We start from the raw sequence: 23697 nt of genomic DNA, 5'->3' as shown, positions 1-23697 counted from the left end.
AGGCGTGTCGGCCGATGCGGATGGGCTGGAGCAGGATGGGGTTTGTAGTTTTTGGGATGGCGGGGAGCGTTGACTTGCGCGAGGTGGCCCTCTGTCGGCCATGCTAGGAGCCGTCGCACAGAAGAGAGTTTGCCAAGGACCAAAGAGGAGCATCTCTGGAAGGGACAGGTAAGGGGGCTTCAGGTGAGACAGGCCTGGAGGAGGCTTTTTTTAAGGGTGGTGCTGTTGGAGAAAAGAGACTCCCAATAATTCTGAAGCGGGGGCTGAGATTGTTTAGGAGTGTTCCATTATTATATTTTATATTCCGTCTATAATTATATTAATATAAATAGTGATATTTCAACTGTTTTGTGACTACTGCTCCCATTGCTCTTTTAGACTTTAATTCTTATGCTTGTTTTCTGGTATGTTTTAAACACGAGTGTTTTTAATATTTGGATGGAATTGTTTTATTGTGTGTTTTCAAGGGCGTGGGCTCTCTAAGTGAATTTGTGTTTCTAAATGCCTTGGGAGCCATTCGGGCATGTAATTTAATAAATAATGGTCACCACAATGTTCTGTTATTTGGGGGGGGCAAAGCTGTCCTAGGTTGCCAACTGACCAGGTCTGCTTTAATTGTCGCGAAAAAAAATAAGGATTGGGAATCTGAGCAGTTGTGTTACTGCGTTTCTGTCAGACTCTTCGTCCGAGGTGGTTTCTCCTATCCTGTTTTTATCCTCGCAACAACCTTGTGAGGTAGTTTAGGCTGAGGGGGCAGCTGGCCCAAGGTCAACCAGTAAGCTACATGGCTGAGTGGAGATTTCAACCTGAATCACCCTGGGCCTAGCTGGACTCTCTCTATCCACTAGGTCTGAAGGCATAATGAAATTTTTAAAAAGGAATCTTTCTGTTACCTAATGGCATTCTTGGAAGAATTGACAATATTTGATCATGGCTGAATAAGATGTGGTCGGTTGACTATATATATATATATGACCAATCAATTGAGTGGTGCACAAATCCTAATTAAAAGTTGAGAGCGAGAGGCAGGTGAGACAGTAAATAAGTTTTTTCAGAGATTTGAAGGAGGTTTGGAAGTGATGGGGCGGAGGACCTACCATTAGATAGTTGATTTACAAATGGTCAGCAAATACTTAATTATTTTATTATTTTACCCCCACCCCACCCCACTCAGGAGGAGAAGCATTTGTGGGATATTCTGCCTCAGCTGTCCAAATAATTTGGACAGCCTTCGCTGCTCTGCATCCGAACTTGGCAGGATGAGGGTGGGGAAGTCACATCCTTTTCTGCTTCACCTCAGGCAACAAAATGTCTTGAGCCCAGCCCTGGCAGGTCTGTTTTTTTTTCATAGTGTACTCGTTTTCACCTCTGAGACTAAACAGGTGTAAATTTTTTAATTGCCTGCCAAACCTGTCTAGACAGAGGAAACAAGACAGATATGTGTGTGTCTGTATGCATCATGGGGCACAGTGGCTGTCTCCAAGATACCTCCAGCCTAAAGCTGGCTGCTATTGTTGTTGTTGCCTGCCCCTCACCAGTAGGTCCCAGAGCAGGTTTCAGAAATTTTAAATATAGTGTTGTGACACCAATAGTTGTGGCTGCCTTATACCAGTTCAGCTTCAGACTCTTTGTCAGTCTAGCTTGGTATGGCCTTCTCTGACTGGCAGCAGCTCTCCAGGGTTTCAGATAAGAGGTCTTTCCTAACTCCACCTGGAGAGACCAGGGATTGGACCTGGGGCCTTGTGTGTTCAAAATGGGTACTCCACCACTGAGTGATGGGCCTTCCCCTAAAAATAAAGCAAGATTCCAGTCCTCATAGAGCTAAGGGGCTCATCCTAACCTGTGGACTCGCATCACAAAGACCAGGACAAGCACTCTTCTTCTGCTTCAAAGAGGAAGGGGGTGTTTTAGCGCTGAGCTGTGGTCCGTCTCCTTTAATAAAAATAAGCCAACTGGGAAGGCTGTACTGGTTTGCTTGTGCTTGTTGCTCTTAGCATTAGAGCTGTGGATTCAAACCACACCTTTCCCAGCCACAGGGAGGCTCTGGATCCATATGCAAGGCTTGGCTAGGGCGAATCATTTTGGGATGAGAGGAGGGCCGTAGCTCAGTGGCAGAGCCCCTGCTTTGCATGCAGAAGGCCCCAGCTTCAATCCCCAATGGCATCTCTTAGTCGGGCTGGGAGAGACTCCCTGTCTGAAACCCTGAAGAGCTGCTGCCAGTCAATGCAGATGATGCTGAGCTAGATGGAACAATGGTCTGACATCAGTGTAAGGCAGCTCCCTTGGTGCCTATGTTTGACAATGCACCTTTTAACTAAAAGCCCCTTATCTAAAAGCCCTGCTGCCAGTCAGAGTAGGCAACGCTGCGCTAGATGGACCAAAGGCTCTGACTCGGTATAAGGCATATTCCTGTGCTCCTCTGAAAGGTTTCCAGAGTCATATCCTGGAAAAACACGTGTGACTTTAAGGGTGGGGACATGTCTTGGTGGCAGTGCACTTTCAGTGAAGACCATTGGTCACAGGGCAAGGAAAGACCTTGGAGGGAGCCACCTTTGCTCAGTGGCGAAGCCGCTGCAGTGAGTCCCAGGGTCAATCTGCATGGCAAAGACCTCAGCATCCCCAAGTAGGGCTGTGAAAGTCCCTTGTCTGAAATCCTGGTGAGCCACTGCCAGTCAGTGTAGTCAATATTGAGCTGGATGGACCAATGGTCCAACTCAGTATAAGACATCTAGTAATCAGGGCCAGCCCTCCCATTAGGCAGGTCTAGATGGACCAATAGTCCAACTCAGTATAAGACACCTTCTAATCGGGGCCGGCTCTCCCATTAGGCAGATCTGACTTGGGATGAAGTTACATCGTACGTTCAAAAAGTTTTTGCCAGTTTCCATGCCATGATGCCGGGTGTGTGTGTGTGTGTGTGTGTGTGTGTGTGTGTGTGTGTGTGTGTGTGTGTGTGTGTGTGTGTGTGTGTGTGTGTGTGTGTGTGTGTGTGTGTGTGTGTGTGTGTGTGTGTGTGTGTGTGTGTGTGTGTGTGTGTTGTTAAAGACCCACGTCTTTCATCGGTCATCCATTCAACATGCATGCTGCGTTACATAATACGGCCAGCCCTGCTGCTGTGACTTGAAGTTTGTGCAAAATGCAGGTTTGCCTTCTAAATCTGGACGGGAGGCAAGGGTTGCAGGGAGCTGAGCAAAGCCGTTCCATCACCTCGTTCGCTTGCATTGTCGGCGGACTTGTTTTCCACAACCCGGCATGTTCCTACCCACCCGGTGCTGAAGAATAATAATTTCTCCTCCCTGCTCCCCCTTTAAATATCCCGTCGCCATGGTGACCACTGGAACAGGGTGCCTCTCTGTCAGAAGGATGCCAGCCTTCCCCTGAGCGACAGTAGCATGAGGGTTGCTGTGGCGAAGATAATGGTTTTGCTATTTTTAATAAAGTGTGTGCAGTTGGCATGGAAAGTGGCACGATTGGTGGTTTGGTATAGGGAACTTGGTGCAGGAGGGAAGGGAGGCTATTCTCTATAGCTAGGGGGATCGCTGTACTGCTTGAGTGAAACAGAGGTTGGGGGGCAGGGTTATAGCTCGATGGTAGACCAGGCCTTGATCTGGATCTTGAGTAGAAAAATTGGGGGAAACTTGACTTTTCAATCTGAGATCCTGAAGCAGGGGTATGGGATTTTTTTCAGTCTGGGGGCCACATTCCTTTCTGGGCAACCTTCTGAGGGCCACCTGCCACTGGTGGGTGGGCCAGAGGCAGAAGTGGGTGGAGCAACAAGCTTAAAATTTACCTTTGTACTGTAGGCTAGTTTCAACACACACTCGGATACCCCTCTCTGTCGTTCATCCAAGCAAGCAAGAGGCATCATCGGAGTTCAAGGACACATTTCCAGCCAGGCAAAAACACTCAAGGAAGGTGTAAAGCAAAAGGCCAGTGTGGGGTGTAGCCTAGAGGGAGTTCCAAGGGCCAAACAGAGATGACTCGGGGGCCGCGTGAATATCCAGCCGGAAAGTTGCAACTAGTCAGAGGAGATGGTTGCGGCCTAGAATGCCTTTTTTGCAGCCCATGATTTGGGCGTCATTGGGTTGGCAGGGGAGCATGAATATGTGCCTTATGATAAACAATTGTCCATCTCTTGGCCATGGATGCCTCCCTTAAGCTCTTAACACTCATGTTTTCTCCAGACATGTAGTGCGTTTGTTATAGAACCAGCATTTTTTCCCTCTCATCTGCCTGAGTGATCCGACTCAACTCTCCCTTGGGACTTTTTGTGTTCGGTATGCCCTTGGTGGGATATATATATATATATATATATATCCCCCCACCCCCTGTCCTGTTTCGTGATGTTCATGCTCCACCCATGCACTGTACCTGCTGTTTCGGAGCGTCCAAAATCTCGAGGCGTTAGCGGTTCAGCTAGTGAGACAGGGGGTGGGGAAGCAGGCCAACAACTCAGCTGTTTTTGTTTTAGCCACATCAGTTTCCTTGCCCAAAGGCAGCCGCCTTATTAAATTCAACACAGACGGCTTCAAGTGTTTTTTATGTCAGCAACTCTGGCCAGATCTTCCTCTGTTTCTCTCTCCACCTCCCCCCCTCACTCCCACTTCCTTCAAGCCACAAAGGTTGGGAGTTTATTATTTGTTTGTTTACGGTATTAGCCCCAAAGGCTGTCCTCAAGCTTGCAGTGGAAAAAAAGACATGACACATGAGGAAAAAGCAATAGGAGGGAGGAGGGGAAAGCAAAGCTCAAGGGCAAATTCTCAAGATACAATCCTTATAACACAGTTAGGAGCAGTAACTCCTTGCCAGAGTTGTTGGTGGTTTGGGTGTCCTGCCCTTGATAAAGAGCGTTGTCTCCCCCCCATCGCCCAATCAGATCTAGGAGCACAACAGGTGACAACATCCCAGCTATTCTGAGTCTTGGTGGAGGGTAGATTCTTCACTGGAGGGGGCTTGATGGAGTTTAGCAACAGTGGTGTTAAGACTTGGGCCTGTAGTTTCTTCTGGGCTGGGCGTGAGGACTGGAAGCTACCCTGGAGAGATTGGACAAAGCTTCAAGAGGCCCTTTGAATGCTGGTACATTGGGCATGGTGGTGGTGGAGGCCTGTTTATTTATTATTACATTTATATCCCACCTTGCCCTCCAGGGAGCTCAAGTGGTGTGTATACATGCTTGTCCTGCACTTTCCTTTTTCTCCTCACAATAACCCTGTGAGGTAGGTTAGGTTGAGGGAGATAGCAACTGGCCCAAAGTCACCCTTTGTGCCTGAGGGAGGATTTGAACCCTGGTCTCTCAGGCCATAGTCTGAAGGCTCAAACCACTGCACCGCATTGGTGTAGACAATGAAAAGCAAAGTCTATCATCACACGGCATGCAATTCATGGAATTTGCTGCCTCAGCAATATGTGTTGGCTGTCATTGGCTTAGATGGCTTTAAAAGGAGGGTTAGACACATTTTCATGGAAGAGGCAGAAAGGTCTACCAGTGGCTCTGTGGGACCTCCAGGTTTATTAGCAGTCTATCCCTGATTGCCAGTTGGCTATTGCCTTTAAGCCTTGCTTGTGGGCTTCCTGTTGGGGGGCTCTGTTCGGCCACTGCAGGAACCAGGATGCTGGAGTAGCGCGGACCTTTGGTCGGATCCAGTCGGGTGCCTCTTGTATCCTTACACGAGGAAGCTCCTAGACATGCAACCGCATCCTCTGGTATTAGATATGATTGCTAAATGGAGCTTCCAGGTTCAGAGGCAGTCTGTCTGAAAAGCAGCTGGCCCAGGAGGCATGACCCATAAACATCCATCTTTGCGGAAAGCTTAAAACACATGCACACACAAATCTTGTCTGGATTGGGACTGAGGTTGGTGTGGGATATAATTGGGCAGATCCACGGAAGAGCCTGTAGGGGTGCAGGACTGAATTTGCACTTGTCTTAGCTGAGCTGTGCTATGCTTTTGTGCAGGTTTATTTTGTACATAAGGAGAGTGTGGCTGCTGTTCCTGCATCCTGTTCTCACAGTGGGCAAACAGATGCCTGCAAGCAGGATTTGAGTGCGACAGCGTAATTCATAATGGTTCTGATCTTACTCTCCATAAGGTTTGCAGTCCTTCCTGTTTTGAATCCTTTGCAGTTTCCATCACGGCATGTGCTTCAAGCCCTCCTCTGGGCCATTCGTGACTCGTTGCAAAAAAAAAAAAAAGAAGCATGTGGGCTGAGAGGAAGATTTAGGGAGGGAAGCAGAGAGAGGTCAAAAGTGAACCAAGAGGCCTGAAGGACTCGAACAAGAACAGAGAATTACAGAAGCAAAACCAGAGTCTGGCTATTGCCAGGCCTTGCCTGAACCCAGGAAACCCTGAAGACTGGCGCAGAGATGTCTCTGGTGAGCAAAGCCGTTCTGCAGGCCGGGGGGACGGAGCTGCCTTTTCCCACTGCCTTGGCATCTCCCTGTTCCAGCCATGCTCCTCTTCATCCTCACTTGAGGACTGTCAGCCTCTGCAGCAGGGGAACCTCAGGCCAGGGGCCAAATGAGCATCTCTCCCCCCTCCAAGCCTCTCTATCTGGGCCTGGGACCTTCCCCCAGCCACGCCCCCTCTCCCCCAGGCCATCAGCACCCTCACTGGCCCCTGCTTCACAACCTCCGGCCCTCTGTGAGTGTTAGGATGTGCCCTTTGATCATTTGATCACGCCTCTTGCTTGTCCAGTTGGAGAACAGAGAGAAGGAGGGGTGTTGAAACAAGCCTACTGCGCAAAGGTAAAATTCACATCAGTTGCTCCACCTACTTTTGCCTCTGGCCACACCCACCACTGGCACATGGCCCCGGGAAGGTCACCCAGGAGGGAATGTGGCGCTTGGGCTGAAGAAAGATTCCCCACCTCTGCTTGCTTGCTTGCTTGCTTGCTTGCTTGCTCTTTCAATCTATCTATCTGTTGCCCCCACAATGAAACTCAAAGCAACTTGTAACATTAAAAAGAGATGTAAAAACGAGGATGAAAACATCCTAAAATATTCACAAGATACATAAAAACAAGATCCAATACCTGACTAAAAGCAGCAGAAAAATTAAACTCCCTGGGCGAATTCGAGTGTTTTTACCTGGCACCTAAAAACAGACAGTGATGGTGCCAGGCAGTGCCTCCCCGGGGAGAGCATTCCACGAATGAGGAGCCACCACTGAGAAGGCCCGTTATCGTGTTGCTCTCCAGACTTGGATGCAGCCAATTGGAAACCATGCCAGGATGATGGGCCCTCAGATTTGAGGCAGATGCTCATTGAAGGCACCTTCTGGACACATGTAGCATCAGAAGGAAAAGTGAGCCAGGCTTTTGTGTGTGGGGGTGTGTGCGCTAGTAATGTCCCTGAGCACCCCAGAAGGAGCTTTGGGAACTAGGTGATGTGAGACATATGCCGGCCCTGACAACTGCGATGAAATTATTGCAACGCTGCACACACAAGGCAATAAATTTGCAAAAGGCAGGCAGAGCACCCTAGGAGCATAGGAATCTGCCTTATCCCAGGTCAAGCTGTTTCCTCATCCAGCCCAGAACCTCCCTCAACCTGGTACCTTCCAGATGTTCTTGGACTACAACTCCCAACTACAACTACAACTGGTCGGGGATGATGGGAGTTGTAATGCAAAACAGGCTGGGGAATGAAGGCTGACTCTGACTACCAGCATTTCTCTAGACTAGAGCACCGTTTCCCAACTAGTGGGCCACCAGATGCTGTTGGACCACAATTCCCATCTTTCCTGACCATTGGCAATGCGGGCTGAGGCTGATGACAGCTGTGATCCAACAACATCTGGTGGCCCACTAGTTGGGAAAGGGTGCTCTAGAGTCTCAGACTGACAGGTCCTCCCCAACATCTGCTAACTGACCCCCCAATGCCAGGAATCAAACTTGGGACCTTCTGGATGCAAAGCAGGTGCTCGACCACTGAGCTATACTGTTCTTATTTGGGGGTAGATCAACCCCCTCTCTGAATTCTTTGTTATGCTCCTACCTCTTTGTGATGGTAGAGTAAAAAAAAAGAAGAATCTGGAAACAGAATGCAGTGCATGACTGTAACTTTTCTAGCTCTATATAGTATATCCTAGAGCCAGTGTGGTGTAGTGGTTAAGGTGCTGGACTAGGACCTGGGAGACCAGGGTTCGAATCCCCACGCAGCCATGAAGCTCACTGGGTGACCTTGGGCCAGTCACTGCCTGTCAGCCTCAGAGGAAGACAATGGTAAGCCCCCTCTGACTACCGCTTGCCATGAAAACCCTATTCATGGGGTTGCCATAAGTCGGGATCGACTTGAAGGCAGTCCATCCATCCATAGTATATCCTGTGACTTGGGCTGAATGCTATGGAGAAGCACCTGACTTGGGCTGGTAAACACCCACTGCCTTGGTCGCCTGGGGTCAGTAAGAACTGCTCTCCAAGGGACCAACCAGCAAAACCGTTCTAAAGGATTCTTCCTCTTTCTCTCTCTCTCCCCCAGGATCCAAATGACCAATAGTTATGTTTGGTGTAGGCAGGGAGGCTTGGTGAAATTTTCTTTCTGCTACTGCTGTGCCTGTCTGCAAGGTCAGAGACAGAGCAACATGCTGCAGGGGGGGCATTGTGAAGTCCCCTTTCTCAGAAGCTTCTTCTTTTTTTGACAAAACATACAGGGAAGATGTCTTGTCAGAGGCAGCTTTGATCCAAGACAGTGCTGGCAGGCCGTGGGTTGAACTGGGCTGTCTTCCAGGCTCCTTCCCTTGCAAAGGCTGCAGCCAAAGGACCTGTGCTTCTCTGCAGAGAAAATGGGATCAGGGCCTGTGTCTCGTCATCTAATGATGGGCCTTTCCAAACATACCCATTGTGGTTTCCAAGTCACCGCCTCTGCTGTGATTAAAGTGTTTTGCAAAGAGGCCACGTATCCCTCGCCTGTCCCATTCCTCAGTTTCCCTTCCTCCGAGCCAAGCCACACCTTTGGGAGGGCAGCACTAGTGATCTGACTCCCCGGTCCTCTCCACTTACGAGTTTGTCAATTCAACAAGTGTGAAAAGCTGCCTTTTATACCACATTGGCTTCTTTGTCCTTCTGGCCTAGTACTGTCTGCTCTGACTGGCAGCAACTCTCCAGTACATCTGGCAGAGGAGGGTCTTCCCCATCACCACCAACCTGGGACCTTCTGCATGCAAAGTAGGGGCTCTACCACTGACCTATGGCCCTATGCCATAAGAACCTAGGAAGGTTCCTTTATACAGGGTCAGACCCTTGATCCATCTACCTCAGTATTGCCTACACTGACTGGCAGCAGCTTCAGTCAGGGGCCATGCCCAGCCCTTCCTAGAGAAGCCATTTGGGATTGAACCTGGGACCTTCTGCATGCAAATCAGATACTCTACCACTGGGCGATGGTCCTTTTTTTCTCAGACAGGGGGGACCCCTGTTCCTTAATGCTAAGTGCATAGTTGCACAGCATTGAGGGAAAGGCACTCAGTGCATGCTCAGAGGGACTACTTTCCTTTATCCTTTCACTTCCTATCAATTAAAGATTGATTTGTTAGCCACCTAATACAGGGCAGTCTCTTACAACCAAGTTTAAAAACAGACAGACCTGTTGAAAGCGGCTATCTAAATTTAACAGATCAATGTATAAAACTTTTTTTAAAAAATAGCCTTCACAGTGCAGGGTGGCAGTGGAACCTTATCAGCAATCCAGAGCAATGCTACCGTAAAGCCTTGATATAGCTGAATCATATTCCATCAAATGGCAGCGAGCTTAACCTGGTGCTCAAAAAAATATCTGTGATGGCCCCAGGAAGGCCCTGCTGGAGACAGCATTCCACGGGTGAGGGGGGTGGGGAACGGCCAAAAGGACCTCTCGCTTTTTGCCATCCTCCAGAAGAACATCAGAAGAGCCTGGTCTGCTGGATCAGGCCAAAGGGGGCCTATCGCAGACCAGCATCCTGTTCTCACAGTGGCCAGCCAGGTTCCTCTCTTCCCCACTTGCAATTCCCAGCAATTGGCATTCAGAGGCATATTGCCTCTGATAGCGGAGGTAGAACATAGCCATTGTGGCTAGTGGCTGCTGATAGCCTTCTCCTCCATGAATTTGTCTAATTCTCTTTTAAAGCCACCCTAATTGGTGGCCATCGCTGCGTGTTAACTATGCGTTGTGTGAAGAAGTCCTTTATTTTCTCTGTCCTAAATCTTTGATGTCCACAAGTGTTCTGAGAAGGAGAAAATCTGTTCTCGGTCCACTTTCTCCACACCATACATCATTTTGTTACACTCAGGGGGTCTTAGACCCTTTACTTTTTTGGGAGCAGAGTCCCTGTGTCTGCAGCATCCCATGAGCCAACCAGCACGAGAGGAGAATGTATTAGCCAGAGACTGTATTAGCTACTGGGAAGAATCTTCTAGCATGCTTCCTTAAGAACATAAGAACATAAGAAGAACCTGCTGGATCAGGCCAGTGGCCCATCTAGTCCAGCATCCTGTTCTCACAGTGGCCAACCAGGTGCCTGGGGGAAGCCCGCAAGCAGGACCCGAGTGCAAGAACACTCTCCCCTCCTGAGGCTTCCGGCAACTGGTTTTCAGAAGCATGCTGCCTCTGACTAGGGTGGCAGAGCACAGCCATTATGGCTAGTAGCCATTGATAGCCCTGTCCTCCATGAATTTGTCTAATCTTCTTTTAAAGCCGTCCAAGCTGGTGGCCATTACTGCATCTTGTGGGAGCAAATTCCATAGTTTAACTATGCGCTGAGTAAAGAAGTACTTCTTTTGTCTGTCCTGAATCTTCCAGCATTCAGCTTCTTTGAATGTCCACGAGTTCTAGTATTATGAGAGAGGGAGAAGAACTTTTCTCTATCCACTTTCTCAATGCCGTGCATAATTTTATACACTTCTATCATGTCTCCTCTGACCCGCCTTTTCTCTAAACTAAAAAGCCCCAAATGCTGCAACCTTTCTTCATAGGGGAGTCGCTCCTTCCCCTTGATCATTCTGGTTGCCCTCTTCTGAACCTTTTCCAACTCTATAATATCCTTTTTGAGATGAGGCGACCAGAACTGTACACAGTATTCCAAATGCGGCCGCACCATAGATTTATACAACGGCATTATGATATCGGCTGTTTTATTTTCAATACCTTTCCTAATTATTGCTAGCATGGAATTTGCCTTTTTCACAGCTGCCGCACACTGGGTCGACATTTTCATCGTGCTGTCCACTACAACCCCGAGGTCACTCTCCTGGTCGGTCACCGCCAGTTCAGACCCCATGAGCGTATATGTGAAATGAAGATTTTTTGCTCCAATATGCATAATTTTACACTTGTTTATATTGAATGGCATTTGCCATTTTTCCGCCCATTCACTCAGTTTGGAGAGGTCTTTTTGGAGCTCTTCGCAATCCCTTTTTGTTTTAACAACCCTGAATAATTTAGTGTCGTCAGCAAACTTGGCCACTTCACTGCTCACTCCTAATTCTAGGTCATTAATGAACAAGTTGAAAAGTACAGGTCCCAATACCGATCCTTGAGGGACTCCACTTTCTACAGCCCTCCATTGGGAGAACTGTCCGTTTATTCCTACTCTCTGCTTTCTGCTTCTTAACCAATTCCTTATCCACAAGAGGACCTCTCCTCTTATTCCATGACTGCCAAGCTTCCTCAGAAGCCTTTGGTGAGGTACCTTGTCAAACGCTTTTTGAAAGTCTAAGTACACTATGTCCACTGGATCACCTCTATCTATATGCTTGTTGACACTCTCAAAGAATTCTAATAGGTTACTGAGACAGGACTTTCCCTTGCAGAAGCCATGCTGGCTCTGCTTCAGCAAGGCTTGTTCTTCTATGTGCTTAGTTAATCTAGCTTTAATCATACTTTCTACCAGTTTTCCAGGGACAGAAGTTAAGCTAACTGGCCTGTAATTTCCGGGATCCCCTCTGGATCCCTTTTTGAAGATTGGCGTTACATTTGCCACTTTCCAGTCCTCAGGCACGGAGGAGGACCCGAGGGACAAGTTACATATTTTAGTTAGCAGATCAGCAATTTCACCTTTGAGTTCTTTGAGAACTCTCGGGTGGATGCCATCCGGGCCCGGTGATTTGTCAGTTTTTATATTGTCCATTAAGCTTAGAACTTCCTGTCTCGTTACCACTATTTGTCTCAGTTCCTCAGAATCCCTTCCTGCAAATGTTAGTTCAGGTTCAGGGATCTGCCCTATATCTTCCACTGTGAAGACAGATGCAAAGAATTCATTGAGCTTCTCTGCAATCTCCTTATCGTTCTTTAGTACACCTTTGACTCCCTTATCATCCAAGGGTCCAATTGTCTCCCTAGATGGTCTCCTGCTTTGAATGTATTTATAGAATTTTTTGTTGTTGGTTTTTATGTTCTTAGCAATGTGCTCCTCAAATTCTTTTTTAGCATCCGTTATTGTCTTCTTGCATTTCTTTTGCCAGAGTTTGTGTTCTTTTTTGTTTTCTTCATTTGGACAAGACTTCCATTTTCTGAAGGAAGACTTTTTGCCTCTAAGAGCTTCCTTGACTTTGCTCGTTAACCATGCTGGCATCTTCTTGGCCCTGGCGGTACCTTTTCTGGTATGCGGTATGCACTCCAGTTGAGCTTCTAATATAGTGTTTTTAAACAACTTCCAAGCATTTTCGAGTGATGTGACCCTCTGGACTTTGTTTTTTAGCTTTCTTTTTACCAATCCCCTCATTTTTGTGAAGTTTCCTCTTTTGAAGTCAAATGTGACCGTGTTGGATTTTCTTGGCAATTGGCCAGTTACATGTATGTTTAATTTAATAGCACTGTGGTCACTGCTCCCAATCGGTTCAACAACACTTACATCTCGCACCAGGTCCCGGTCCCCACTGAGGATTAAGTCCAGGGTTGCTGTCCCTCTGGTCGGTTCCATGACCAACTGATCTAGGGAATAGTCTAGAATAGTTTAGAATATCTAGAAACTTTGCTTCTTTGTCATGACTGGAACACATATGCAGCGAGTCTATGTCCGGGTAGTTGAAGTCACCCATTACTACCACATTTCCTAGTTTGGATGCTTCCTCAATTTCATATCTCATCTCAAGGTCTCCCTGAGCATTTTGATCAGGGGGACGATAGATCGTTCCCAGTATTAAGTCCCTCCTGGGGCACGGTATCACCACCCACAACGATTCTGTGGAGGAGTCTGCCTCTTTTGGGGTTTCGAGCTTGCTGGATTCAATGCCTTCTTTCACGTATAGAGCGACTCCGCCACCAATACGTCCTTCCGATATAGTTTATATGCAGGGATAACCGTATCCCACTGGTTTTCTCCATTCCACCAGGTCTCGGTTATGCTCACTATATCAATGCTCTTCTCTAAGACCAAGCACTCCAGTTCTCCCATCTTGGTTCGGAGGCTCCTAGCATTAGCATTAGCGTACTTTTCCTGCTGAATGGAGCCAGTCAGAGTGAAAGGAGGTGAGTCAGCCACCGAGAAGACTCTTCTCAGTAGTTAACACACTCCGCTTTCATGCTGATTGGCTCCGGGGGCGTCTGTTGTTGTGAGAAAAGGCATTAACAAAGACAGAGAAGCAGAAAGCAGTATTCAAACCTGGCCAGGATATTCCATAATAGTAGGTTGTATAATGTGAGCAGGGGTCTGGCTGTGAGGGGGTTTAACTGCAGCTATCAGGAAGGGACCCTGCACTTCTGAATTTGCCACCACACTACTGATTACGCTTCTGTCGAGTCGCCTCTTTCTTGCCTTTCTCTAAGCTTAAAAAGCCCCCAATGCTGCTCCAGCCCCTTGATCATTTTGGTTGCCTTTTCCACGATACCCTCCAAGCCGCAGATGAGAGGGGCACGGCCCAAGGAGGAGGGATTGGCCAACAAAAAGAGCAATTGTTCCTGGGTGGCTTTCATTTAATTTTTCTTGAGTCTGGGGCACAACATCCGTGGCAAGGCAAAGCCGAGAAATGTCACGTGTGTCCAGTCTACAAAAGCAAATGAAAAGAGGAACCGTCTCAGGTAGCGCTTCCCTTTTCACATCTCTTTTGCCTCTGCAAAGCTTCTGCTTTTTATTAGTGTTATGATGTTTTTCCTCTCTCTTGCCCCCCTCCTCTTTGGGGGGAAGCTTATAAAAATGCTTGCGTGGAAAACAATTCGGTGTCCAAAAATACAACGCTTGGAAATGCAGCCAGGAAGCAGAAAGCTGTGGTGTGAGTTCTTTTTTAACTGATCCCTTGAGCACAAACACTGATATTTCCCCACACACACGCTTGGCTTTCTCTGTTGGCAGAATAATGGAAGCAGTTTAACGGAAACTCTTAAATTAGCAGCAGGACAGAGGGGCAAAGGTGGGAGGAGGAGGAGGAGGAGGAGAGGACTGTGGTCTTTTCTGGCCTTGGCACTGCAAGGCTGATGAACAGGTCTCTGTCAAAGCTTCCAAAACGGAAGACCAGATTTTCTCCCGCAGAAGTCTGCATTCCACCCACGCGTTGCATTCCACAAATGATGGCCGTTGGCCCCGTTTCCCTTCCACTTGCCATGCGGAGGACAGAGGAGGCAGCTCCTCAAAGCACAGAGACATCTCCCCACTGACCCAGCCCTTCCCAAATTACCTCTTTCAGCCCACTGGGAATCTTATTCGGCAAATCTTCTGACTCCTGAGATCACTCCAGGAATTGCCTGTGTGTTTTCATGGGCATATCTGCATCCATGAGGACTAGAAACTTAGGGGGGAAAACACCGGAGCTTAAATTCTCAGGAAGATTAATTCTGCTGGGTTTTATAGTGCCTCTTTAAACTGTTGCTATGTAATGTTATTGTGAGTTGTCCTGGGCTTCCTGTTATGCTGGTGGGGGGGACGGGGGGAGGGTTGAGTGATAAATCTGAAATAATAATCGTGACAGCACATTCTGCGTATTTTTGTGCTCTGCAGACTCTTACCGTATACCCTGCCCTTCTTCAACCTGGTGCTCTCCAGAGGTTTTGGACTACAACTCCCATCACCCCAACTGGCACAGCTGGGGCTGATGGGAGTTATAGTTCAAAACCTCTGCAAGCACCCAGGTTGGGTGCTGAGATATTACACTGTCCAGTCTCCTTATGTAGACCTGCTGAGGAAGTATTTTATAGCCCCATGGTTTGGATGGTGTGTATCTAAGTTCTCCTTCCACTCGCTCCTCTTCGTCCCACAGTCTGTGCTCTTGTTTCACCCTTGAGGATTATTTTGCTTTTTGGAGCTGAGGCTGGGGTCAGCATCCGCGGGCAGCTGTAAGGGCCCCTGAGCCCCTCTTTTCTCTTCTTTTCTTGCCTGACACTCTGAGTAGCACAAGAAGACAGCTGGATCTAGCCACACTCTTCACATTTCCCACAATGCCACTGGCCTAGCTTTGCTCTGAGGAATTGTGGGAAATTTTGTAAAGGGTGTCACATTTTTTGAGGCTTTGATGGGGGCCTGCGGGATGGGTGAGCCTGAAGCCCCAAGAACTTCATCCTGTTTGCGAAAGGCTTGGGCAGAGTGTGGGAGCTCAGGCCAAATGTGGCCCTCTGTGTTCTTTCTGGCTCTTGGGATTCTTCCCCAAGAGAGGCCTCCTCAGGTCACCTCTACCAGATGAGAGGAGGGGCGCTACCAGCAGGCACAGTGCTCGGACCTCCCTTGAAACATGGGGCTTTGGGAATAGCCTTGCTCTGTGGCTAATGGCCATGCAGAACTGGGCCATGCAGAAGCATCACTGGACCCGGAGAAAGGCTCTTGCTCTTGGGCCAAGAGCGTCTGGTTGGTGCCTCACGGTAGGCCATCCCTGGGCTCGCTTGGAACCTATCTTGGCAGGAATTGGCTGGGCTGTTTATAGCTGGAGGCCGCCACATAATTGTACACAGCTGCCTGGAGTTAAACCCTCTTTTACACCCCCTCCTTGCCGTCTTTTTCAGTATGGAAGCTGGCAAATTTTATAATTTGAGAGGGAGAGAGAAAGAGAGAGAGCGCAAACGGCATGGCAAGATAGACTAAACCAGCTGCTCTCGGGAACATGTGAGACGAGGGTGTCCTTTTGAGGTTCTTTAGGCTAGGAATTAGAGACAGCTAAGGAGGGGAGGGGACTGAGGCGCCATAAAATTGCAAGTGGGTTGGAGAGAGCAAGAGAACATGCAAATGGAGATTTCCCCCCCTAGGTCGCCCATTAGAGGCAAGGCTGGCAAAAGGAAGAGCTTCTGCACCCAGCATGGGATTAACCTGTGGGACTCATTGCCACAGGATGTTGAAGGGAATAGTCAAAATGGTAGAGGATAGGTCTATCCTCTGCATGTTGTAGGCCCAACTCTGTGGTACTCCCTCCCACTACAAGTCAACATGGGCCCCGTCCCAGCTGAGTTTTGGATGCCTGGTTAAAACCATTTTACTTTAGGAGGTCTTCTCATAACAAATGCTTCTTTTTGTTTGTTTGAGATTTTAAGTTTCTGGGGTTTTACATTTTTGAGGTTTAATTTATGTTTTAAATTTTTGTAAATTGTGCATTTTTATCATTGTATGCCGCTTTGAGATGCTGATGGTGGAAAGCTGATATATATTTTTAAATCAATCAACCAATAATATAAATAACATCCAAAGACTAGCAAGCCTTGATAGCTGCATAGAGCAGTCTGCCTCAGAGTAGCAGCTGCTGCTCACGAAAAGCATAATGCAGGGCTGCTGACTTAATAGTCCGGTGCTGAGGTCCCAACTATCTCGGTCAATCTTGGATCCAGGCCATCTGGTTGAAGGCTGGTAGAGTGTTACTACATTTGGAGGATCCATGGGGGCGTCTTGTATGTCTTTGATTGGCCCCTGGTTGTCACCTGACTTCCTGGGCCAGGAGGATTATGGGCCGCTGTGTGTTTGTTGAGCCTCCTAGAAGCCTCTGGCTGTTCTCTGCTGGGGACAGGATGCTGGGTTAGATTCGTTTGCTTTGATCCAGCAGGGCTCCCCTGATGTTCTTACCCAATGAAGATTTGCTCAGCAAAACGCTTCCTTTCCTTTGTGCGTTTTAGCGTTCAGTGCCTGTGGGGCAGCCATCCCTCTCTGTTGGATTAACATTTCATCCAAGGAGTCCTAAAGATGAACCCTGCTAAGTTATACTGGGAGTAGACCCATTGAAAGTGATGAAGGTTACGTTTGCCCCTAAGGATTTCAGCCTTTGGCTGGAAAAGGTTCCCCACCCCTCCTTCCCTGGAAATAAGTCTCACTTAACTCAGTGGGATTTACCTCCGAGTAGACTTGCATGGGATTGCGCAGCAAGTCGCTTTCAAAATCAACTTTAGTATCTATAGAAACAAAGCTCAAAATCCATACTTTATTCAACTTTTTGTTTTTAACTATGCTGTTTTAGCAGGACGGCTGTCCTGCTGTTTGAGAACATTTCAAACATGCCCAGGGTTGAACTTGGGTTGTTCTGCATGCAATGCCGGAGCAATACCATTGAGCTATGGCCCTTCCTCTAAAAATAAAGCAAGAGTCCAGTCCTCATGGTTCTGAATTAAGGGCTGGTTTAAATAGGAACGCAGGACGCTGCTTTATACCGAGTCAGACCATTGGTCCATCCAGCGCAGACAGTGGTACCTGGAGATGCCCTCAGAGGCTGAACCTGGGACCTTCCGCATGCACAGCAGGATGTCTCTGCCGCTGAGCTATGGCTGCTTTCCAAAGGGAATCCGTTCAGCTGAGTCACCAAAGCTGAGTGGTAAGAAATTGAGCGATGCTTCTGAGCACAGGATTGCGTTACACTCTCAGGACAAGAAGCCTTTAGAAAGAGAGAGTGTTTTAGTGGGAGATGCCCTTGAAGAACTCTCCATCCATCCAGTGTTGCCTGCTCTGACTGACAGTGGCCCTCCAGCGTCTTGGACAGAGAAGGGTCTTCCTTCTCCCATCGCCTGCTGCCTGATTCGTTTTAACCGAAGATGCCGCGAATGGAACCTGGGACCTTCAGACTCTCTGCCGCTGAGCTACACTTCGCTCCCCACTCAGCATTCAAAGACAAGATTGGGTTCTCTCGCTCTGTGGGGTGCATTTCGCTGTAAAGAGAAGGAGCGGAGGGGACGCCCCTTCTGCTTTGCAAAATCTCCCCCTCCCCAGTAACTCGGGTCCAGGTAGGCTCCCTGATTGGCTACCCTCTACCTTACAGCCCACCAGCAGCAGCCTTGTACAAGTGTGCGTGCGCATGTGTGTGCGGGTACTGAATGCCAAAAAACCGGGGGGGGGGGAGAGAGAGGAAGAACCGGCACCCTCCAAGCTTCCGTCTGTGAATCATTTCTCAAGCAGCCGCTCTCTAGCTCGCTCTCTCTCTCTCGTTGCAATGTGGTTTCCCTACCCGGGAAGCTCCAGCGCTCTGCCTTCTCAGGCTGGCGGGCAGATGCTGCTTGGGGGCTGGAGGCAGACGGAGCTCCTGTCGATGCAGCAAACCGTGGGATTGCCTGGCGCAAGTGAGACTTTTCATGCATTTTGTTAACCTTTTTTAAAAATATACATGTTTAAATACTGCTGTTTATTGGCGAGAACAGGGAGAAAGGCACCTTCGGAGTGGACGCATCAACCGGTGGATTCTGGGGTGCCTGAGAAATACGTTCTGGGGTGACAGATGGTCGGGGGGGGAAGCCCCACTGCAGAGCACCCCCCTCCACCTTTTGACTGCCAAAAAGGGTCCTTAGCTTCCGCTTTTCCTGTGTCCTTCCTCCGGATTGCAGGCGGGGGGGGCTAGGAAGCAGTGGAACATGCCTCCCTGGACCTTGCAGGAACTGGCATATGTGCAGAGATGTTTTTGCCTGATCCTGAGCCCCTCTCCGTGTCTCGTGCATGGAGCAGAGGTCCTGTGCATGTATGTGTGTTACCTAAATTAAAGGACCTGCTGTGGCTGATGTAAATTCTCAGCTGCTTACCCCGCCTCTGCAGAGTTTCCTTAGCAACAGAGAAGCGCTCTCTCTCTCTCTCTCTGCGCCTTTAAAAGCATCTTAAGAGCCCTGCTGGATCAAACCAAAGGCACATCTGTCGTCCAAGATTTCGCCTCCCAGCAGAGCCAGCCAGGCGCTTCAGGGAAGCCGAGGCACCAGGGCGACATCCTGCCCCCGTCCCCGTTGCTTGACTCTAGCCTCTGGCTTTTGGGGGGTACACTATCTCTGAGCGTGGAGGCTCCATTTTAAGTGGAAGCTTTGCTTTCTCCGTTACCACTACCCTGGAGTTGTGGTTTGCTTAGCAACAGCTGGCCTCCAAGAGAGTTGGTCCTTCAGGGCTGTTCCTGTTCTGGATCGCCTGGAATGAGGAAGACAGAAAAGGATGGGATGGGCGCGGGTGGCTTGAGGGCACCTGCTAGAAGGTCCCACGTTTGATTCCGAGCATCTCCACAAAGATGAGGTGGTGACAAGACATTCGGAATGCCTCTCTCTCTCTCTCTCTCTCTCTCTCTCTCTCTCTCTCTCTCTCTCTCACACACACACACACACACACACACACACACACACACACACATATCATGGGCTATGTGTATTATTCAGTGCAGAGATTCAGTCTGCACTAGACAACACTTGAGCTACATAAATAAATATATATCGCCGTCTACTCCCTGGTACTGAGTCAGACTATTGGGCCATCTAGCTCAGTATTGTCTACACTGACTGGCAGCAGCTCACCAGGGTTTTAGACCAGGGTGTTTTCCAGCCCTACCTGGAGATGCCACTGGGGATTGAAGCTGGGACCTTCAGCATGCAAAGCAGCTGCTCAGCTATAGAGCAGTGGTCCTTCCCCTAAAAGCGAAGTAAGGTCCTAGTCCTCACTGCTCTAAATAGTGTTGAAATAGGAGCATAGGAGGCTGCCTTATACCAAGTCAGGCCGTTTGTTCGTCTCCCTCAGTATTGTTTACACTGACTGCTCTCCCAGGGATTTTCCTAGCCCTCCTGGAGATTGCACCAGGGATTGAGTCTGGGACCTTCTGCACTCAAAGCAGATGCCCTGCCACTGAGCCATAACCCTTCCCCTTGTGGCAGAAATTGGCAATATAACTACAATTCCTTGGGTCCATTTTGGGGGGTGGGGGGTGTCCCATCATTCCCGCTCATTGGCCATGCTGGATGGGGGACCGCTGAGAGTTGGGAGCCCAGCAGGCTCTGGAGGGCCACAGATGCTCCCCATCCCCGCCGTAGCTCAGGGGCAGAGCACTTGCCTTGCGTTGGATGACGCAGGGGAAGGGCTGTTGCTCAGTGGGTAGAGCTTTGCAAGCGGAAGGTCTCAGGTTCAATCCCTGATGGCATCTCCATCTAGAAATGGGAAGGGCTCGTGCCTGAAACCCTGGAGAGCCACTGCCAGTCTGTGTAGGCAGTGCTGAGCTGGATGGATAGACACTCTGACCAGGTATGAAGCAGCGTCTTGTGTCCCTGACGGGGGCAGGTGAAAAATGACTGAAAAAATAAAAATGGCTGCTCACCTGCCTGAAAGGGCAAGCGGCCAATCATTGAGGGTGTGGCGGGGAAAGGGGCTTGCTTCTTTTGCTGCTGCTCTTATTGTTGTTGCTCTTATTGTTAATATTTCCTGCAACAAAATGTTGCAGCATCAGTATTCCAAGCCAGGCAGCCTGGCCCTCCTCTAGGGTGCTCCGTTCCATTTCCCCTGCCCCATTGTTTCCCCCATGGTGGCCCTCCAAAGCCTCTATATCTGGCCCCCAGAACTCACCCCGAGGCCACACCCCTTCTCCACAGGACACACCCCTTAGTGGTGCTGCTTCACATCCTCCTTGAGTGTCTGCCTGGCTGGAAATGGGTCCCTGAACTCCTGATCATGCCTCTTGCTCACCTCGATGGAAGAGAGGAAGGGGTGTGCGGAGTCTGTGTAGAAACTAACCTACTACAGCAAGGTGAAATTTGCATTCCTTTGCTCCACCCACTTTTGCATCTGGCCCTGCTCGCTAATGGCATGTGGCCCGCAAACGGTGGCCCTGAACGGAAGGTGCCCCTTGGGCTGGCAAAGGGTTCCCCACCCTTGGGATAATCCCTCGCTGAACAAAGTCTGGGCCACTGGCAGTAGCCTGCTTTCTTGTCCTCCCTCTGGCTGAGTCGCTGCAAAATGTTGTTGTTAAGAAATGTTCGTAGATGTTTTGTTTTTAAGGTTTTTTCAAAAAATGTATTGTTTCCAAAGAACAAAAATGTGACAATATGAAGTGCAGTATTGAGAAGTAACTCCACCCCTAAATGGGTCCACGTGTTCAAAAGGGAGACGTTGTCGTATGAAAGAGACTGAGTCCCCAAAGCAGCAACAACTTCAAATATGGGACAGGAGACATTTGACATACGAAATTAAGTGACATTTTACGCTGTACTGTAGGCGTGTCTGCCACCATCAGGTATGCCAAAGCTGAGCGTGCTGAGGTGGAGGATCTTGGCCGTGTTCGTATTACAAAAGGCGGCCACGACCACATGAAAGTTTGCAGGCTACTCTCAGTTTCGCTGTGAGCTTTTCCATAACAGTGAGGAGTCGCGCCTTTTGATACCAGTGTTGGAAGGGTAGCCCCTTTCAGATCCCTTCAGCATTTAGCCACCCTGAGTCTGGCGGCCATCTGCAAGCGTCCAATTAAAATTTTATTATTCAAGTCTTTGTTGGAACCCAGAAAGAAGATAAAATTGCCAATTGCCGGGTTTGATCTATCACCTGAGATGTAATATGCTGAATTTCATCAAATGTTTTAAAGACGTTTTGTGTTTAAGATTTAAAGAAAATGTTTTTAGCACTTGCTTGCTGCCCTGGGCTCCCTTTGGGAAGAAGGGCAGGATATAAATTTAATTAATAAACATACACTGGGACAGAGAGGGGAAGGAGCAAGGTGGGCATGGTGCAAATGTGCAAGCAGGAGCACCAGATTAGCTCCACCAGCACATTTGCATCAGTCCCACCTCACACACATCCCTCTCTGTCTCAGTATGCGGCAGCAACTCAGTTGGAGGAAGGTCAGCTAAGCGGATCAGCTCCACCACATTGTCCACAACTGACCACCAGAAGCGGTGGTAGGGCCTTCTGGGTGGCGGCACCCCAGCTGGGCAATGTTCTTCCTCCAACCCCTTTGAGATTTGGCGCTGTTAAATTGCAAACTGGAACACTTATGAATGTAGATTAGATATGCAGCTCCTTTTAACTCTTAGGCCAGGGCCGGCAAACCTGTGGCCCTCCAGGTGTTGATGGACTCCCATCGTCCCTGACCATTGGTCACGTTGGCTTCTGGGAGTGAAGTCTAGGGGCCACAGGTTCCCCAGCCCTGCTGTAGAGCTTCTGAGACCTTTCTGGTTAGAACAGAGCTCCCTGCCTCTTTGCTGGGATCCATGGAGATGATGATGATTAAACAATCATTTATTACCTGCTGTCACTATCAGGTCTCAGGGTGGGTTACAACAATTTAAAATTCAATATTAAAAACAGTTCAAACCAGTAACAGTCACTGGAATTGGGTGGGTCCTGGAAGTACCTATCTCAGGTGTCAAAGGCCAAGGTAATGAGGTGCATCTTCAGCATACGGCAGAAACTATATAACGAAGGGGCCAGATGCACCTCTGCAGGGAGCAAATTCCACAACCTAGGAGCTGCCACAGAAAATGCCCTCATAGAATCATAGAATTGTAGAGTTGGAAGGGTCCTCTAAGGCCATCTAGTCCAACCCCCTGGTCAATGCAGGAATCCAAACTAGAGATTCTCCTGGGCCATCATCACCCCTCGAACCTGTGTGGTGGAAATACCATGAGGGCCCCTCTCTGCCAATCTTCACACCCGAGAGCTGTTTCCCGAAAGAAGCCTCTCTATATTTTGGTCCAGGGAGCTGGAGGCTGCATTTGGAGGATTACCAGGCAGTTCTGCTTTGGCTGGTTTTTTGTGTGTGTGTGCATGTGTGTGTGCTTTTCTTCACCTTCCTTCAGCTCTAGGCCTAGATGTCCATGTGGCTCCAAACTCTATGTGCAAAACTCCCAACAGCTGCTGTTCTTTAGCCTCCCAAACTCAAATTAAAGGGGGGGGGATGCCGTTAAGGTCTGAAGCTTTCTCCATTAGAAGCCACCAATGGTTCTCTCTCTCTCTCTCTCTCTCTCTCATGCTAAGGAATCTATTTTTCTGCTTGTTGTCAGCAGCGCTGATTGCATATCGATTATCTGTCAAACACCCGTAGGGTCCTAGTTTGTTAATGTTTTTAAATTGGGGCATTGCTGGGGCCTTGTGTGTGGAAGCAGGCCCTAAGTATCTGGACTGGTGTAATTGTTTACCCTTTTAACTGATTTTTCTCACTGCACATAATTCGGGAGGGGGGGATTTCTTCAGGCTTGGGCCTATGTGGCCCTTGCTTGATGTTTTGGTATCTGCTCCTGTTCCACACACCTAGCTGGGTGCTCCAGCTTAGCTCCAGGGGTGTCGCTCAGTGGCACAGCACCCACTTTGCATGTGGAAGGCTCAATCCTTGGTGTCTCCAGATAGGGCTGCGAACAAGGCTCCTCCTGCTTGAAACCCTGGAGAGCGGCTGTCAGTCAGTGCAGACAATACTGAGGTAGAGGGACCCATGGCCTGATGCTGCATACACCGGTTTTCTGTGTTCACAGAGTTGCATGAGCTGGACTTCAGGAGTTAGGCAGACTCTTGTCTTTGCCACCCTTTGGTCTGTTTCCTGGTCTGGCGTTGGGACTGCTATGCGTTCCTCCAGGTCGTCAGTTGGAATGGAGTTTTCTCTGGGGACCCCAATCCTCTT

At 48.9% G+C, this 23697-nt stretch overlaps 1 protein-coding gene across 7 annotated transcripts in view; it reads left to right on the top strand.

Moving 5' to 3' along the window:
• Positions 1-64: 64 nt before the first annotated feature.
• SPECC1 (sperm antigen with calponin homology and coiled-coil domains 1) overlaps positions 65-23697 on the top strand; it is a 124318-nt gene continuing 100685 nt past the window's right edge. For 2 of the 7 annotated variants that reach the window (XR_009759882.1, XM_061605241.1), the window contains exon 1: positions 6351-6373. Coding sequence is in view for 3 of the 7 variants with exons in the window: in XM_061605241.1 (XP_061461225.1) it covers positions 6365-6373 (9 nt within the window). In the remaining 4 variants the exon portion in view is untranslated. Of the gene's footprint in view, positions 184-6350; positions 6374-18309; positions 18422-23697 lie in introns of those variants that run through there. The other 5 variants (XM_061605236.1, XM_061605242.1, XM_061605237.1 and 2 more) reach the window with 4 other exon arrangements.

Source organism: Rhineura floridana, chromosome 21, assembly GCF_030035675.1.
Source record: "Rhineura floridana isolate rRhiFlo1 chromosome 21, rRhiFlo1.hap2, whole genome shotgun sequence".
In the NCBI taxonomy this organism is placed as follows: domain Eukaryota; kingdom Metazoa; phylum Chordata; class Lepidosauria; order Squamata; family Rhineuridae; genus Rhineura; species Rhineura floridana.
Note: the sequence above shows the minus strand (reverse complement) of the source record. Positions and strands in the feature narration are given on the sequence as shown.